Source organism: Xenopus tropicalis, chromosome 3, assembly GCF_000004195.4.
Source record: "Xenopus tropicalis strain Nigerian chromosome 3, UCB_Xtro_10.0, whole genome shotgun sequence".
Classification (NCBI taxonomy): Eukaryota; Metazoa; Chordata; class Amphibia; order Anura; family Pipidae; genus Xenopus; species Xenopus tropicalis.
In genome coordinates, this window is record NC_030679.2 from 26461472 (window position 1) to 26481685 (window position 20214).

The 20214-nt window shown below is 39.2% G+C and overlaps 1 protein-coding gene across 2 annotated transcripts; it reads right to left on the bottom strand.

Annotated features, from left to right (window-relative positions):
- Window positions 1–781: 781 nt before the first annotated feature.
- Window positions 782–18404, bottom strand: sting1 (stimulator of interferon response cGAMP interactor 1). 2 transcript variants are annotated; one of them, XM_031897587.1, is made up of 7 exons: window positions 16259–16775; window positions 14714–14967; window positions 13524–13704; window positions 10721–10829; window positions 10101–10339; window positions 7670–7856; window positions 782–2155 (listed from the first exon to the last, which is right to left on the bottom strand). In XM_031897587.1, exons 2-7 carry the CDS (start codon window positions 14965–14967, stop codon window positions 2058–2060), a joined length of 1068 nt encoding a protein of 355 aa, XP_031753447.1. In that variant the 5' UTR covers window positions 16259–16775; the 3' UTR covers window positions 782–2057.
- Window positions 18405–20214: the final 1810 nt, after the last annotated feature.

Sequence of the window (20214 nt, forward strand, 5' to 3'; positions counted from 1 at the left end):
CCAGTCTCTCGCACACTTATAAAGTATTATGGCAAGACTGGCAGGCACCCAAAGACTGATCTAAGAGCAGTGCAGAAACAATTAAAACTGATATGCTTGCTAAACGAAAAAATTGTGTAGCACACATTGGACATGCTAGATCTAATGTTAAAAACATAATTCCAGTACAAGGGAAAAGCAAAATAAACACATGGCAAAAGTAACTTAAGTTTAAAAATAGGTTAACTCAACAATGTTCTTGTCATTTTTGGACAAGAATCTCCCCACTCCAACCAATAAAGAGTTTTTCAGGGTTTTTCCTCCATCAGCCTCTTCTTCTGCCCTTCCTGTTTTACCACTACCAACCCAAAGCTTTCAAGCTTTGCCTCTTCAGAATAAAATATACTACAATTTCAAATACAGTATGTATGCATGTATGTATGTATAACTTTATTTATAAGGGCTGTGACACACGGGGAGATTTGTCGCCACACGACAAATCTCCCTTGTCGAGGGCGACTAAACTCCCTGAAATGCAATCCCACCGGCCAGGATGTAAATCACTGGTGGGACGGCATACGCAGTGGCGCGATTTGCCAGAGTTGCCTTGAGAGGAAACTTTGGCGAGTTCGGCTAATCGGGCTGCGTGTCACAGCCCTAAAGCGGGAAAGGGTATGCAGCGCTGTACAATTTTACAATATATACAATATATACAATTACACACAGGGAGGACAAGTGTCATAAAAATTGCAATAATTGCAATAATAAATACAGAGAGATTAAGTGCCCTATGGTATGAGACACAGTAGGAAGGAGGTCCCTGCCCCGTAGAGCTTACAGTCTAAGTAAACCAATTACAATAATATAGTAACATAGAAAAAAGGCTACATATCCATAGTGCTCATTTGCAACCACTAAATGCAGTTGGTCACACAAAGCAGTGAATTTACCTCTCCAGCATTCCCACACCTATGTCAGTCAGTGCAGCCAGGGCTGTAACTAGGAAGAGAAGGCATGTGCCTGGGGTGGAACAGTGTATGGGGGGCACTAGGCACGTGCCACTTCTGGCTGCCTATCCCTAGTCCGGGTTCTTACCCCCCACTGCCACGCATCACTGTGCATATGTAGCTGACCAGGTTGCCTAGGGCACCCAGTCTGCTCGGCCTGGCTCTGAGTGCAGTGCACTTGCAGCTAAGATGATTGGGCACAGATGTAATTGTTAGACCGAGTGCCAGAAATGGCAAAATCCATACAACTCTGTCTGATTCCCATTGATGTGCAATTGTGTCAGACACAACACAACCGTTATTATGTTGGAATTATGGAGAAAAAAGACTCTGCGCTGTCGGGAAAAATCATTAAGAAATTTGCACACTGCACTCCTTTTCATTAGGAAATGAGCCCTGGTGTTTTTATACTCACACAGTGAGCTGCAGGGTGGTCCAGTCCAGTTGTCCAGTAGCAAAACCCAGGGTCAGATTGTAAAAATAGATTTCATTGTAGCTGTGTTTCAGAAGTTTAAAGTCTTCAGTTGCCAGAAAACTTGAACTGCACCACAATTCATTGCCCTTTATATGTATAAGCCCTACATTAACTGCAAAGTCACTCCTGACATGACAGATACGGATATGGAGCACACAGAGGTGGATAAATACTTGTGGCTATATACTGTAGTCATGTGTCCTTCAAGTCCAGCCTCTGTAAATCCTGTCTTTGTCGATCCACAATGAAGACCAACTGCCCCTTGCCTTTGAAGGCACACTACGGCTTTTACCTCGAAGAGGGTAACATTTTTCAATTTTTAAATTAGCTTGCTCTCTGGTTCAGTCACCAGTAATTTCATATCTGAATTTTCTTGTTATAGCATCACTCAGGTGATGATGATTGAGGTACTCCACTGCTGACACTCCAACAAGACAAACAAAAACCCCAAAAAACTTTGGATTATCTTGTTCTTTTTATTTTACAAAGTAGCCATAAAATTTAATCCAGTGGGATACATCCAATAAAAATATCCATAAAAGTCCATCCAATGTCAATGGGTCGGAATGATGTGGATATACAGTTACTAGATTCCATTACAGCATGCTGTATTCTTCAGAATGCTGTTGCCTTATATGCTTTAGAATTTCTTGTGATAGCAAGTGCCGGCTGTGATCCTTAGTTTCTGGGAAATCTGTAAGTGGAAATAAAGCAAAATGACAGCTGTAGTCTAATTCTTGTGTTATCTCTCTGATAATGTAAATACATATGCATGCCAAGCTATAGTGAGCCAATGGAAAAGAAACCATGGCACTGTTGTGCTATGAATATCCATTGTTTTCATTATGTACTGTATTATGTTATAATTTCTTACTAATCCATATACTGCGCTGCCAGTAAAGCCACATAATATTTATCAACATAACAGTAGAACAGAGTGATTAGTAAAAAAAATATTTGCTGTACTAATACTTGTTTCAATATTGATGTTGTTTGGGAGATACCAGTGCATGCTAATCTCACATTCACGTTAGTTTGGAGTGAATGATCCTTGGCATTTTATATTTTGTCTATGTTGCAATTCAGACTTTTTTATGGAGTTAAGTGTGCAGAATCTTTGGCAACATGTCTAAAGCAGATTCTCTTGCAAAAAAAAAAATGAAATTATTTACAGATAATGAATGCCACAAAGCATAAGAAATGAACCTTGACACTTCTGATTAATATTTTTTGGCCATAAACCTGGATGAAACAACAAATTTGGAAGCAATATCGAAAACACTATAACTTAAGGTGGCCATACACTGTAAGGTCTGCTAGTTTGCCATGGGCACCAAGTGAGAGCATTTTCTTCCAATATGCCCATCTACGGTGAGCGTCATCAGGTTAATTCAATCGTTTGACCTTAACGGTAGGCATAGGTGCCGTCAGATCAACGAGAAGATGCGATCCCCGATTTGACGGAAAAATCAAACCTGCCCAAGATCTGCCCAATTTCAGGCCAGATGTCGGTCATGAAGGCCCATCTGTGGTGCCCATATGCAGGCAGGTAAGCTGCCTAATTGGCAGCTGAAATCGTACCATGTATGGCCACCTTTAAGCCTGTAGAAACTGAAACTCCCCCCTTTCTCTTCCCCTTATCCATAGGCTACTACTAATAGTCTATTTTATACTGCAAATAATTATGTGTTTCCTCACTTGGGTAAAAATACCCATACCCATCGTGTTGCCACAGCTTCTAAACCCCATTCCCATCTCTTTAAACCTCTCCCCTCCAAAATCCTTAATTTCTTTTTCGCTTAAACTATTATATTTATCATTTGTTAAACAAAAAAAGAAAAAAATGTTTTGCCCAAATAAAAAACTGAATTCAGAAATGATCATTGGTATGCAGGAGGATTTACTGGGAGAACTGGCATTACTACATTATTTCTGAAGAGGTGGAAATAAAGGGGGAAATAAAAAGGTTCTGCATTATGATTACATTTGCACCGAACTTGAATAAGCAGAGCACACATGTATACAAGTTGTTTTATAAGGTATTCATGTATGTTTTATAAGGCTTCTGTAACAGCCCAAGGCAACCCCAGCCCTTTAGCAGGGAAGATCTGTGCCCCAAAGATGCCCCAGGAGCCCCCCATCTTCTTTTCTGCTGATTCCCTGCCCATGCTCTGTGCTGCTGGCACTTACTGAGCTTAGGAACCCACTCACAATATACTGTATATATAGGATGTAAAGGATACAATATAAGGTGACTAGTAAATGATACTGATTGTGAGTACAAGTCAGAAACTCTGAAACCAGTGCAGTTAGCATCAGAATGTAATATTCAGCCCAATAGCATCAGCTTATACAACAGGAAAACTACATTTAGTGCTTGATCATTTAACCCCTAAGCTCAGCTTCTCAACGGCTGCCCAGAGCGCACTGAGCATGTGCAGTGTCACGGACACTCCTAGCAAAATCCAAGATGGGGAGCTCCTGTGACAATTCTTAAGGCACAGATCGTTACTGCTATAGAGATGCTGAATAGTGATGAGCAAAATTTACATGGATTTGCTGAATTTCCACGTTTCAGCACTGGGCGATTTTTTTCGCGAAACAGGCACACAAATTCAAGGCGGCAAAATTCACCACGCATCAAAAAAAAAAAACATGCATGTCAAAAACAAATTGTTGCGTGCATCAAAAAAAATGCAGACATCAAAAATATTGTCGCACTGACAGTTTTATTTGTCATGTGTAATTTTTCGTGTTGCTCAAATTTTTCAGCATTATGCAAGTTTTTTCAACAATTTGTGCATTTTCCAGTGAAGCAAAATGGGACAGATTCGCTCTTCACTAATGCAGGAAATTTAGTATATAAACTATGTTATTTTAGCCATCTTCCTTTTGAGGGTTTAGTTTTCCTTTACATGGAGAAGATCAAAATGTTACTAGTAAAAAGTTTGGTCTATGAAGTCTTAGCGAATTGGCTATTTGCATTCTTAAAGGAACAGTAACACCAAAACATTTATATATTTCAAAGAAATTAAACTATAATGTACTGCTGCCCTGCACTGGTAAAAGTTTTGTGTTTGCTTCAGAAACATTACTAGAGTTTATATAAACCCTGGTGTGTAGCCATGGGGGCAGACATTCAAAAGAAGAAAAGGCACAGGTTATATAGCAGCTAACAGATAAACCCTGTAGAATACAATGGTGTCTTTATCTGTTATCTGCTATGTAACCTGTGCCTTTTCTCCTTTTTTCCAGCTTGAATGGCTGCCCCCATGGCTACACAGCAGCTTATTATATAAATTATAGTAGGGTTTCTGTAGCAAACACCCCAGCTGTACCAGTGCAGGAATGGCTGCCCCCGGGGCTACACAGCAGGGTATTTATATAAACTATAGTAGGGTTTCTGTAGCAAACACCCCAGCTGTACCAGTGCAGGAATGGCTGCCCCCGGGGCTACACAGCGGGGTATTTATATAAACTATAGTAGGGTTTCTGTAGCAAACACCCCAGCTGTACCAGTGCAGGAATGGCTGCCCCCGGGGCTACACAGCAGGGTATTTATATAAACTATAGTAGGGTTTCTGTAGCAAACACCCCAGCTGTACCAGTGCAGGAATGGCTGCCCCCGGGGCTACACAGCGGGGTATTTATATAAACTATAGTAGGGTTTCTGTAGCAAACACCCCAGCTGTACCAGTGCAGGAATGGCTGCCCCCCGGGGATACACAGCGGGGTATTTATATAAACTATAGTAGGGTTTCTGTAGCAAACACCCCAGCTGTACCAGTGCAGGAATGGCTGCCCCCGGGGCTACACAGCAGGGTATTTATATAAACTATAGTAGGGTTTCTGTAGCAAACACCCCAGCTGTACCAGTGCAGGAATGGCTGCCCCCGGGGCTACACAGCAGGGTATTTATATAAACTATAGTAGGGTTTCTGTAGCAAACACCCCAGCTGTACCAGTGCAGGAATGGCTGCCCCCGGGGCTACACAGCGGGGTATTTATATAAACTATAGTAGGGTTTCTGTAGCAAACACCCCAGCTGTACCAGTGCAGGAATGGCTGCCCCCGGGGCTACACAGCAGCTTATTTATATAAACTATAGTAGTGTTCCTGAAGCAAACACCTCAGTTTTAACAGTGCAGGGCCACAATACATATATTCATTGGCAGAAACCATATCATTTTGTGTGTCGAGTTTTCTTCCTATAGCAATGAAGGATTTTTGACTTGTAAAACCAATGTAAACCTTCAAAGCTACCAGACTCTACATGGCAGTCCACAGTTATATGAAGGAGACCATTTCATTGTTTGGGCTGAATCAGTCTTAAAGCAGAATTGTTTTGCTGGTTGATGTCTATGATATTTCTATTCATTATTTGCTGGTACATGGGGGTTTGAATGTGGGTCTGTTGAAATGCATTCTGAATGCATCAAAATGTGTGTATTGTGTTTAATTTTTTCTTTTTTTTATTTTAGTTCAGCGTGCATTCCTCTATTTGAACAGTTGAACACACGGTAAATTTATTAAAATGCACCATGATTAAAAAATAGATGTAATGGAACAAAACTGCACTGGAATCAATTAGCTCATCGGCTTAAGGTCCAGTAAACCTGCATCTGAAATGCATCAAATGCACAATAAAAAAATATCTGTGTAAGGGCCAATACAGTACAACACTGGTCTGTTACACAGACTAGAGCAGTGATCCCCAACCAGTGGCTTGCGAGCAACATGTTAATCACTACCCCATTTAATGTTGCTCCCAGTGGCCTCACAGTAGGTGCCATTTTTACATTTCTGGCTTGGAGACAAGTTTTGGAAGCACAGAGACACAGTTTTACTCCAAGCAGAGCCTCCTGCAGGCTAGCAGTCCCCATGGGGTTACTAATTAGCCAATCACAGCCCTTATTTGACATCCACAAGGAACTTTTTTCATGCTTATATGGCTCGCCAACTTATTTTACATCTGAGTGTTGCTCACAAGTAAAAAAGGTTGGAGATCCCTGGACTAGAGAGATTGGAAATAACCCGGTCATGTCTTAATTATATCATTGCTTCAGTGATCTCAGTGTCGAAAATATTAAAAAAAAAATAAAAAAATCTGTCAAATCCAACTCAGTATATTTTGTATATTGTATAACAGAATCCTTTTTTTCACAGGCCTAATGAATGTTTATTGATACCAAGCAAATATCTATAATGGCACACCTAAGTTTGTAGTGTTTAACCCTTGCAGTACTCTTGTATTCCCTGCTGCTGACAGAATCACCGGAGACAATACTCCCCTGAATGGTAAACAACACCCCCAAAACCACAGAAATTGCCACAATTTAAAAAACAGAGAATGAAAACTAAACATGCTTTGTCTGAGCAACTGCACAGCATGTAAGACATATCTCAATAACATAGGTAAACATTTATTATATTAACGTAAGTAAAATAAAAAGTGATTCCCAAGTGACAGGTTCATTAAACCTTATGGCTTCTTAACACCTATCTATTTAAAATGCCCCCAACTCTAAGCTCTCCTTAGGCTAGAGGCCCAAAAAACTTAAAAACTTTAAATGTGTTCTGACTTTAAATTAAGAATCTTGGTAGGAGTTTTAGCATCTTTTATATGAAATGCTCTGGATCTGGGGTTTTTCTGAATAAGAGATCTTTCCATTATTTGAATCAACATACCTAAAATTGGTGGTTCACTTTTTTTGTTAACTTTTCTTTTCTGTCTCTCATTGAAACCACTGCCTAGTTGCTAGGGTAAATAAGACCCTAGCAACCAGATAGCTGCTGAAATACCAAACTGGAGAGCTGCTGAACAAAAACCAAAAAAATAAAAAAAAAGCACAAAAAATGAAGACTGGTTGCAAATTGTCTCTCTACATCTCTCTACATCATACTTAAAGTTCAAATTTTAACTAAAATCATTTAAACATGAAATAAACCCAATAGGATTGTTTTGCCACCAATATGGATTCATGCAGCTTAGTTACCATCAAGTACAAGGTACTGTTTTATTATTGCAGAGAAAATAGGAATTGAGAATTATTTACTTAAAATAGACTAGAAGGGAGATGTTCTTCTCGTTATTCGAATCTTTCTTTTCTACAGGTTTCCGGATAATGGATCCCATACATGTATTATACTTCATATGTTATATTTACATATTACTGAAGCTACAGAACAGCACCTAAATGAATCTTACCCTCATAGACTATCAATCGATAGGTATTTTGTAATTCATGTGCATTTTCTAAGATATCCTTCAGTGTCCGATAGAAAAGTTTTGTTTGCTGGAGCCGATCATCTGCGCTAAAGGCAGCGCTCGGTATGTCTGTCATTTTAAGCAAGGACGCCAGCGGGGTAGCATATTCCACAATGCAGTTATAGGGCTGAAATAAGAAATAAAAGTGATAGTGTTATAGATTATTTTGTTGTTTATTCTGAGAAAGCTTTAGTGAAATGTGTATTGAGGTTTTTTGCTTATTTGGCTAATTAACTAAATGGGAAATAATAAAGTCTAGGTTATTATCTAAAGCTATAAATATATTTATTATCTATATCTGTATATATATTAAAATTGGGGTTAAGCCTATGCACACGTATGTTCTCTAACAGCCCTGTAAAATCATGTGTGTGCTTGCGTGGGCGGAAGTGATGCAAAGTGACAAGCGCAAACTATCAGGATCTGTTCCGGTCCTGCGCTGCTCAGACCAAGCGTAAGAACAGATCCTTCTCAAAGTGTAAATTCCGGAATAGCTGTTTGTGGATTGGATAGGCTGGATACTACACTTATCACTTCCCTCCAGCCTATTCAACCAGCTTGTGGTTATACCAGGACTAACAGGATCAGAAGCTGCTAGACCAGGAGTCCCCAAACTTTTTTTTACCAGTGACGACATTTAAATATAAAAAAAAGTTGGGGAGAAATATAAACATGGTTCCTAGGGGTGCCCAAAAAGGGCTGTAATTGGCTATTTGGTAGCCAGTATGTGGACTGGCAGCCTACAGCAGACTCTGTTTGGCAGTACAATGGTTTTTATGCAACCAAAACTTGCCTCCAATCCAGGAATTAAAAAATAAGCCCCTGGTTTGAGGCCACTGGGAGCAACATCCAAGGGGTTGGTGAGCTACTGGTTGGGGATCACTTTGCTAGAGGAATCTTTCTGCAAAAGAGGAGGAACCTGCCTAGAAAGTAATGTTTGCTCAACTGTTGTATAAAAAAAAAAAAAGATAGAAGCAGGTGAAACGGGAAATTGAAATTCAAAGTTAAACACATAAGAAGAATGATAGAGAGCAGAATAAATTGGGGGAAAGAATTAAGGGAAACTTGCAAAAAAATAAGCAAAAGAAAAAGAGTAAATTGAAGCTAATGGAACAATGACATGTCATTAAATACTGGGGGCCGCACTGTGTCTGTCATGAAATACTGGGGGCCGCACTGTGTCTGTCATGAAATACTGGGGCTGTGCTTTATCTGTAATGAAATGTAGGGGGGGGAACTCAGTGTCTGTCATGCAATGCTGGGAGCCACACTACAAAATACGGGGGGCCATGCTGACATTTGCACATGCATTCTATGGCATGGACTCACAATAATGTCATTATTCACAGACAATGCACCATGAGAAGCTGAGGCTGCTGCTGCTGCCATGTACGTTATTGCCCATAAGGCACTGCATTCATTTTTTTTAAATTTTGATAATAGACAGGTCTAGATTTAAAGCTGTATATAGTAAGGTAAATGTGCCACTGCAGCTCCTGAGAGTCTGGCTCCTCCAACCTTTTACCCATTTCCTCCTTCTGAATTCGGGATTTCTCGTGGCTTTTGAATATTTAATTAATTTCACCAAAAATCAATCCAAGTTTATTGCAATCAATTCATTTTTGGCTCAGCACATATCGCTTTGGTCAATTAATTTAGTTAACCTCAGTAATTAATTCAGCGTATGTCTTTCTTTATTTAGGTAGTGCTAAACTGAAGGAGCTGGGTACGTGCAACAAGGGGGTTGTCTTTTTGTCTCTATGAGATATTTGAAGCAATTTACTTTTTAGCCTATGGGTGCCAATTCTAAGCAACTTTTCAATTAGTCTTTATAATTTGATTTAATCATTTTTAAATTATTTGCCTTCTTCTTCTAACTCTTTGGAGCTTTAAATGGTGTCACTGACCCCTGCGCTGAAGCTACAGTCTTTCATTCAAACCACACCCTGGCTGCTAAGGTAATTGGGACCCTAGCAACCAAATAGCTGCTAAAACCCCAAGCTGGAGAGCTGCTGAACAAAAACAGAAATAATTTAAAAATCACAAATAATAAAAAATGAAGACCAATTGCAAATTACTCTCTACATCATACTAAAAGTTAACTCAAAGGTGGACAACCCCTTTAATGTGGGTTGGAAAAAAAGACCAAAGTTTATCAGTTCAACCTCTCCCTGGGGTGCTGATTATTTTGGATAACAGGTCCCATACCTGTATGAGGATAGAAGGTGAAAGAATACAAAAGGAAACAGAGTAGAAAGCATGAGATAAGAGAGAATGAAGGAATACAGATTACTGAGGGGAACTAGATGCCTGGATGGAAATAAACTGCTAACATGTATTATGTAACACGTAAAAGCAAATAGAAACATACCCGACCATCTTCATCCAAAATACGATACACATTATTTTTAAACACTCTTCCTTTAATCCCTGCACGGTCAATGTAAAGCGGGGGAATCTCCTTCAGAAACGTGATATTCTCATCTACGTCTTTTAGGTCTCCGTATAATCTGCAGCTTAATGGAATCAAGATATGCAGCCTGCAGGTTTCTGGAAACTTCAGTAAGTTGTGGTTTTCTTCATTGAATTTTTGTATGGATTCTTTTAACGCTGTAATTGGTATGGATGATAAGTTAAAGGTATTTGCAAAGCAAAAAGCTTAGAAAGAAGCCTAGGCACTTACCCTCCTATGTAATAAAAGGCACAAAGTTTCCCAGGAGCAGTAACCCATAGCAACCAATAGGATGTTTGCTTTTAAACATGCTTCCTGCTGCTTGGTTGCTATGGGTTACTGCTCCTGGGCAAACTTAGTCTTTTTTTGCATAGCCCCATATGTCCATTAGATAATCTTTTCTATTTATATGTGCAACAGTTTATTGGGTGCCTAACCGGTTTAGCAGGACATTCATAAAGGTCATTTACACCTTATGATCCAGTTTGTTTTTCTAAATGAACAGCAGCAGTTTTATTTCAATTTAACCTTGTACCTACCTGGTAAGACAAACTGCAAGTATCCAACGTAATAAGACCACGCTAGCCCATGGGCAACATTCAGTTGCTTTATCTCAGTAATTTCTGAAATTGTTGCAGGAGTTGGGCCCTGGACAAGATACAAAGTTGACAGTATTTTATAAGGTTATACTTTTTTAAGAAGCATATAAGTGATGCATTTCATACAATAGTATTTATAATAATAATAATAATAATTATTATTATTATTTAGTTATAATATTATATAGAATTATATAGTACATCTGCTACCCTTCTTCTGGCTAATTGTCTGGCTTGTATCCAGGGATTCTGGATTCCAAACCATGTACAGGTATAGGACCTAGTATCCAGAATGCTCAGAACCAAGGTTATTACGGATAAAGGTTCTTTCCGTAATTTGGATCTCCATACCTTATGTCTACTAAAAAATTAATAAAACATTGATTAAACCCAATAGGATTGTTTTGCATCCAATAAGGATTATTTATATCTTAGTTGGGATCAAATACAAGTTCCTATTTTATTATTACAGAGAAAAGGGAATCAGTTTTAAAATTCTGAATTATTTGATTACAAGTGAGTCTATGGGAGACAGGCTTTCAGTAATTCGGAGCTTTCTGGATAATGGGTTTCCGGATAAGGGATCCCATACCTGTAAACATGTTTTTTTTACCAAACCTATAGTGCTGCTTCAGTAGAATTCTGCTTTGAAATCTGTTTTTTAAAAGAACAAACATATTTTGAAACATGGGGATAGACATATTCTTAGTTTGCCCTCAGTCATGTGACCTGTGCTCTGGTAAATTTCAGCCACTCCCCACCTAGTGGTAGACATGAGAATAGGACTCAATATTAAACACTTAAGTCAAACCATGACTGCAAGCACAGGGTTAGGCACAATGACCTGAGATGGCGCCCAATATTACAGCAAAGCAAAAAAAAATAAATACTTTTATTGTTTCAAAAATAAAATGTTAAATTGGAGAATGAATTATACACAATATGATAGAAAATATAACCTTATTGTACAGCGCTGTGGAATATGTTGGCGCTTTATAAATAAATGTTAATAATAATAACCTGATTGAAATTATCCGCAATGTCATTTATTAATAAAACACTATAAAATTCATTACAGAATCCCTTTAAAGTCTCAGGAACCACATGTAATACTGTTATCCACACTTGGTCGTATGTAGTGCAAACAAGTCTGCTAAGCACAATATCAACCAATATTGCATTGTGTATTTAAACAAAATTGTACCACTTGTCTGAATAATAGGATCCTGCCAGAGATTAGAGTTTTTAGTACAATAACTGCTTATCAGGTTAGAAGTTTGTTCATTCTTCTGTGGTTGCACATACTGAGGTTTCCCCAGCATCTTCACAGACCTGTCACCATGTCATTGTGCTAAAGTTACCATTTTTTTTCTTACACATTTTCTAAAAGTCAACTCAAATGTTCCATTCTTTGACCCATATATTCTTGGGTACAAAGATAATGGGAGGAAATCACAAGAAGTGTTGTTGCCAAATTGGTAAAGCACAACAAATTCACAAAAGGTATTTCATAGTTAGTTTATATATGGATTTGTCTTAATGTCCCCAAATGTTAAAATATTTGTTATACAGGTAAACAATTGCTGTTATTGCTCTGTGAAAATGTGGTTTGTGTGCCAAAATTGTTTCTCTATATAGTATTAAGCCAAATTAAAATATCAACATTTTTCCATGACATTTTCATTATGACGGAGAAATTTTGGCAGAAAAAAATGGCTTTAAAAATGTTGTGGTTAAGACTAATTCTCAAAAAGGTCTTACATATCATGTACAGGTATGGGATCCCTTATCCGTAAACCCGTTATCCAGAAATTACGGAAAGGCCATCTCCCATAGACATTATAAGCAAATAATTCTAATTTTTAAAAATGATTCCCTTTTTCTCTGTAATAATAAAACAGTACCTTGTACTTGATCCCAACTAAGATATAATTACCCCTTATTGGGGGCAGACCAGTCCTATTGGGTTTATTTATTGGTTAAATGATTCCCTTTTCTCTGTAATAATAAAACAGTACCTGTACTTGATCCCAACTAAGATATAATTACCCCTTATTGGGGGCAGAACAGCCCTATTGGGTTTATTTAATGGTTAAATGATTCCCTTTTCTCTGTAATAATAAAACAGTACCTGTACTTGATCCCAACTAAGATATAATTACCCCTTATTGGGGGCAGAACAGCCCTATTGGGTTTATTTAATGGTTAAATGATTCCCTTTTCTCTGTAATAATAAAACAGTACCTGTACTTGATCCCAACTAAGATATAATTCATCCTTATTGGAGGCAAAAAAAAGCCTATTCAATATTTAAATTATTTTTAGCAGACTTAAGTTATGGAGATCCAAATTACGGAAAGATCCATTATCCGGAAAATCCCAGGTCCTGAGCATTCTGGATAACAGGTCCCATACTTGTACATGATGCAAAAATAGCCACGCCCACTTTTTAACAACCTAAATTGAACACCTCTGAGCACTGACCTAAGGACTATTCATGCTGCAGTGATACAAACTATAGTTAATGTGAACTTTTTCATGTGAAGGAGGCAAATATAATAAAATACCTACAAGATAATACATAGTTTATACAGTATAACCAACTATTTTTTTTTTTTCAAACCTACTCTAAACACTACAACCTGCTTTGAGATAAAAATTGAGAACTTTTTTTAATCTTGATTGCAGTATCAAATTAAATATAACTTTTTAATCAGTGCAATTGGTCTGGGCAAATCAGTACCTGAATCCCAAGAATCCAGCAAAACAACCAGGAGAGCAGAGTCAGGGTTATGTCAATGGTAAGAGGCAAACTGGCCATTAGTTTTGGTTCATAGAATACGTAACACAGGATGGCAGTTACAAATGCAGCACAGCTCAGGTTGAAGCTTGCTTTCAGTGCCCGCCAGTAATGTCCATTGTATCTTTAATGAAAAAGAAGATATGCATTAGATCAAAGGTTCTTTAAGGAGAGCCTGACTGCAATCTGATAGGACCACAGGACAATCGGGCAAAAGCTTCCATACCTGACCAGATTAGGGTCAAAATAACACAAACTGCTTTACCAAATGGGTCCGTGTCTGGCTACATGATGTGAAGAATCTCACTTATATCTGAGCATTGTTAGTATTTCTACTGAGCAGCTAGATGCCCTTGTATAGTCTATAAAACACCTACATATTTCAAGGAGAAGAAACCTGTACCGATGGGGTGTATGCTCACCTGCACATGTGCCGGCCCAGGATCGCTGCTAATGGAGAAGGAAGAGGATCACTTGCCTTTAGGTAAGTAATTACAATTACATATTTAAAGGAGAAGAAAAGTTTGTTATCACTGGGGGGTTGCTAAAATGTTAGGCACCCCCCAGTGATTGTAATAACTTACCTTAGAACCCCCAGCCCAACCACCGGCCAGAGGTTTCAGGTAAGTGATTACAATCACTAAGGGTGCCTAGTGCCAGTGATTTAGTCTTTCCTTCTCCTTTATACTGGGAACATGGAGTATAACTTGACTTTCTCCTAACTTCATCTGGCTATGAAGAATTCTATAGCATTTACATGGGGTCAAAACAGTGAGTGCCTACAAGGCATTAGGGCTTATTATGAACCAGTGTTGCACTCTCAAAAAGGTGGCCACAGTCATTGCACTAATCTATGTCATTAAAGGGTACTTGCACCTACAGGGGCCTGCAACCTGCTAATACTGGAGATTTTCAGTGCAGCTGAGTCCATCTTGCATTGTTTTGATGCATTGGATGCAATGGTGACTGCAATAATACTGGAATTGTGGGGGAAATGCTGCATTTTGGGCAAAAAAAACCTAGTGCCCCTGGGTTAACATGAGATACTGGGCCAATGAAACCATTTTACCACAGAACTTTTTGTGTGAAAGCAGTTCTGTTAGGTGCAATTCTGATCCATAGGTGACACTGACCTGGTGTGCAAATGCTTAATTTCTTCAGTGAGTTCACATGCGCATGTTACAAGACAGCAGCCTTGGCTAATGGCAAAATTGATTGCCATCCTGTATATTAATTGGGCACCTGAATATTTTCCTTTTCCAAGGATCCACACAAATAAAATGCTCCCTATGGCCAGCACGCAAGCCATTTTGGTAGCTCTCTTCCCTCTCCGCTCCGGAATGATTTGCCTGTTTTGAGTTGCAAGTGTATTTCTGATGGATGCCATCTGAAATATTAATACATTACAATTATTAAAGAGAACTAACATGAAGTAATTAGTAGGGCTCATTGCCCTAATGGGCTTCCACCCACCCCCCCTAAAAAAAAAAAAATCTTATGGGGCCTTGGCATATGCTCACAGCCCCTTTCCCACCCTCCCCCAGCATGTTGCTGCCTGTTGCCTACAATGGCAAGTGGGGCCCCCACAACCGCTGGGTCTGCTGTATGGTAACTACGCCCCTGGTAGGGCTGAATTCCCAAACATGGGTTCAAAATTGCACCATTTATTTTTTTTATGGGTTCGTTTACTAATGCAAGGTATGGTGCAAACTGCATAGTTCCTGTGCCCCCTTTGCATGGAGGTGCTGTGGGAACTGGTAATGCAGCTCTGTGCTTAACTCCATATACTGTATATATATAAATTAGCAAAACACACTGCACTCACAGGTCTTAGCATCAAAAACTAAGCATTTCAGTCACCTTCCACTGATATATATGGGTGTGGGATTCCTAATCTGGAAACCCAATATCCAGAATATTTTATGAAAATAATTTATTAAATTACTTCCTTTTTCTCTGTAATAATAAAACAAAACCTTGTACTTGATCCCAACTAAGATATAATTACCCCTTATTGGGGGCAGAACAGCCCTATTGGGTTTATTTAATGGTTAAATGATTCCCTTTTCTCTGTAATAATAAAACAAAACCTTGCACTTGATGGTTACTAAGCTGCATGAATCCATATTGGTGGCCAAACAATTCTATTGGGTTTATTTCATGTTTAAATGTTCCTTATAGACTAAAAGGGGCAGTATACCGCCTTACTGAACACAAGTGCAATGAATAGGACTGGTGCTGAACATCATTTTTTCCACCTGTTGTTTTAACCATGAATAATTATAGGTTTATAGTTTGCTACTTGTTAAACTGGATAAACAGAAAAACTACTAAGTTACTCCATGTTTGGTGGTTGCAAGTTAGATAATTACTATTGCATAGTAATTCTTTCTGCATAGTGGACAATATCCCTGTTTGCCCAGTTTGGCTAAAGCAAAACAACAAAATCCTTAGATTTAAATAAAATGAAACATCATAATTATAGACCATTGAAACATTAAGCCAGTGCCAGCAGTTTTGCTTTCCTCATCACGACCAACAGAGAAGAAAGCAAAGGCAATATAGAACGTCTGTCTTGTAAAGCTTATTAATGAAGACAGTGGAGCATTGTCATTCTAAATGGCGTCATTTTTGAGTGGCAATGTGTAATATTATAAAATGGTCAGAGATTTTCTTACCAAAACAAACCTTGTTTCTGAAGAGGAAGGTGTCGAAAATGCACACTTGGGACTGGTTTTGAATTCCTAGTTACTGGCTGGGCAATGGAGAAGTGAAACTCCAACTGAAGTTTTTTTTACAGTGTTTTGTAGCCAGTAGTAGTTCTGTTAGATACACTTTGTAAAATAAGGGTAGAAAACAAGGAGGCTTCACTTAGGGGCAGATTTATCATGAGTTTAGAGCTTAATACATAAAAACCCACCCACATTCTATTCATTTCTATGGGAAGCATTGTGTGATTGTCAGATTATTATATCTACTAATTTAATCCAATATTGTACCTTCAGGTTTGATTCAGTGCTGTAACCCATAGTAATCAGGCAGCAGTTAGCTTTCATTGGAACAGAGCAGGTTAGTCGATGATGCAAATGCCCAATTGCCATAGGTTACTGTATTAAAGCAAATCAGTACTTCTCTATAAATTACTATCAACTATCACCCCACAAACTGCCTGATGTGACCATCATACACAGTGAAAGCAGATACACATCCATCTTTTATGCCTATATATATCCCGCCTAACTGCTATTTGATCCAGAGAAAGGCAAAAACTCCCTTCTGAAGCCTTTCCAGTCCCTGGATCAACTTGTAACGTGCATTTCCATTATGTGCGCAAACCACCATGTTTTTTGCACCTTGCCTCCTGCCCTGCATGTTTCTCTGTGTGCCCCATGAATGCAGCACAGTTGTGTTAGGTATCTATGTATTTATAATGGGTAGGTGGGGATGGCATGCAGACATCCCCCCTCCTGCCCCATACCTGTCCCAAACTTGGGCAAGTATTTTAATTGTCTGATTGTTTGGTCCTTCTTTAGAGGTAATCTGTGCATTTATTTGAAAAGTTACTTGGGCAAAGTTTTTTCTTTGCCATGTATTCCCAAAATTTTCGAGAGTGACAAAAAATGATGTCTCAAAATGTGCAAAATGTCTATTAGACCCAGCTTGTTTTATCACCCAGACTCTATATATATAAATAAACTTTTTTTCTTTTCCCTGAGTGTGCAGTTCTTTCTGGTCTTTTTTTTTAGTACAGGTATGGGATCCCTTATCCGGAAACCCGTTATCCAAGAAGTTCAGAATTACAGAAAGGCTGTCTCCCATAGACACCATTATAAGCAAATAATTTTAATTTTATAAAATGATTCCCTTTTCTCTGTAATAATAAAACAGTACCTGTACTTGATCCCAACTAAGATATAATTACCCCTTATTGGGGGCAGAACAGCCCTATTGGGTTTATTTAATGGTTAAATGATTCCCCTTTCTCTGTAATAATAAAACAGTACCTGTACTTGATCCCAACTAAGATATAATTACCCCTTATTGGGGGCAGAACAGCCCTATTGGGTTTATTTAATGGTTAAATGATTTCCCTTTTCTCTGTAATAATAAAACAGTACCTGTACTTGATCCCAACTAAGATATAATTACCCCTTATTGGAGGCCAAAGAAGCCTATTGGGTTTATTCAATATTTGAATGATTTTAGCAGACTTAAGTCATAGAGATCCAAATTACAGAAAGATCCTTTATCTGGAAAACTCCTGAGCATTCTGCATAACAGGTCCCATATATACATATATATATTGTTATAGGCAGTTATATGTTAAGGGTTACATTAAGGGCAAATTTATTATATGCCATTTCTTTCTCTTTTTTGTGAACAAAATTAAGCCATTAAATGTCCTCGTATATCTGCAAGCTCTCTGATTAAGAGGAAAAACACAGTTATAAATGTCACGCCAGTCAGAAAGAGAACCTGTGCTGCATCAGACCCAGCAACCCACAATCTTCTGCTATTGCTGCTTTGGTTCCTAAGCAGGAAATGTTTTTCTAGCCATGCCTTTTCCTCATGAAGCTTTCGTTAGGGTATTAATTGTACCTCCCGCCCCTGCACAGAATCTGGTTATCTATACAATACCACAGAAACATTCAAAAGAGAAGGACTAAATATATAAACGCAAACACACAGACAATCTACTGTCATCAGTATACAGTTCTTAGTCTTACCTTTATTCTACTGTGGGATATTCAAAAACTACCTAACTTACAGGCAATTCCACATATTTAGAATGGAAGGAGGGTGTGGTAGTTTCTGATTTCTGTCCTCAGGGTACTGCTAGAAATGAAACCAAAACTAGATTTTGGACTCAAATTGCATAATTAAAGCAGAGTGCGTTGATGTAATCTTGCTTGAAAATGATACTGGAGGAACATTGCAATTCATATACCACATCCTCTCACACCCATAACACTGCAATTTACAAACATACTTGGAGTGATCTACCTTTGTTCCACTGCACATGTAAGTGCTCATTACAAAGTGCAAAAAAAGCAACAACATGTTTTTTACACTTTGAATCCTGCCCTGCACTTTTCTGAATGTGCCCCATGAATACAGTGCTGCCTGCATTAGGCATCTCTTTATTCATGAGGGATGGGTGAGACGAGGCATGCAGGCATTCCCCATCCTGCCCTATTCCTGTCCTATAATTGTGCTTCATTCAGATGGCATAGTTATGAAGTACAAGCCCTACGGAAAAAAAGTGCAAAAAGGCTGCAATTGGCCGTTTCTTGCATAGGGCATTGTGCAAATAGCTGCAGGCATCTGCACTCTGTTCTAGAGACTTGCGGACTATGTTCTGCATGTTCTTGCATTTGCACCCACACAGGCAGGGTAGGGAAGGCAGAGTATGGCACACAAGGGTAGCATAGGGCAGGCAGAGTATGGCATGCACAGGCAGCATAGATCAGGCAGAGTATGGCATACACAGGCAGCATAGGGCAGGCAGAGTATAGCACACACAGGCAGCATAGGGCAGGCAGAGTATGGCACACACAGGCAGCATAGGGCAGGCAGAGTATGGCACACACAGGCAGCATAGGGCAGGCAGAATATGGTATACACAGGCAGGGTAGGGCAGGTAGTGTATGGCACACACGGGCAGCATAGGCCAGGCAGAGTATGGCACACACAGGCAGTACTCTGCCTGCCCTATCCTGCCTTGTGTGTGTCATACTCTGCCTGCCCTATGCTGCCTGTGTGTGCCATACTCTGCCTGCCCTATGCTGCCTGTGTGTGCCATACTCTGCCTGCCCTATGCTGCCTGTGTGTGCCATACACACAAGCAACATAGGGCAGGCAGTACATACAGTGACACCATGCTGGCACTGCTCCTACAGTCTGTCTGAGGTGTGAAGAGGTGAACAATGTGGGTGATTACAGCCTGAGCCTGAGGTGTAACCAATGCATGGGGTGAACAATGCAGGTATTAAAAGGTGTAAACCGTACAGATTACATGTTTAAACAATACAGGAGGATTACAGCCTGAATTTGAGGTGTGAACCATGCCAGTTAATCTCAGTATTGATACCATTTAAATCTTACATATAGGTAAGATATCAAAGCAGCCAGACAGGTGGGGGGCCACACACAGGAAGGGGGGGTCGCATGCGGCCCGCGGGCCACCAGTTGGTCAGCGCTGCCCTAGTGGAATGGAGATAGAAGAATCTCTTATGGAGTAGAATCTAGCAGTAGATATTGTCTTGGAATATAATTATAGATATATAGGTTCACAGGAATCTATTTACAAATCACTGGTAAAGACCCATCAAGCATATGCAGTGCAGTTTGGGTCGCCAGTGCTCAGAAGGGATATTAGTGGAACAGAGGCTGTCCAAAACCAACTGAGCTAAGACAGGAAATTCAAAACAAATTCTACAAGCTACAAGCGTAGCTGGATTATATCCCAAAGAATTGAACTTTTATACCCCACATCTTCCTTTCTTTTGTACATTATTGCTGGAACAATCTTGGTTGATACAACAATATGTAACGTTCTTATCCAATGTTCAGTTTTATGTCAGGGGTGTATGATAATGCTGCTCAGTAGTACAGTTGTGCGCTAACACCATTT

Excerpts from the sequence above, each read along its gene's own strand:
- sting1 (XM_031897587.1), bottom strand. The coding sequence starts at position 14,967 with ATGGCATCCATCAGAAATACACTTGCAACTCAAAACAGGCAAATCATT. Across the intron at positions 13,705-14,713 it reads ATTAAGCATTTGCACACCAG|ATACAATGGACATTACTGGC; the intron begins GTCAGTGTCACC and ends TTTTCATTAAAG. Across the intron at positions 7,857-10,100 it reads TTTTGGATGAAGATGGTCGG|CCCTATAACTGCATTGTGGA; the intron begins GTATGTTTCTAT and ends TTCTTATTTCAG.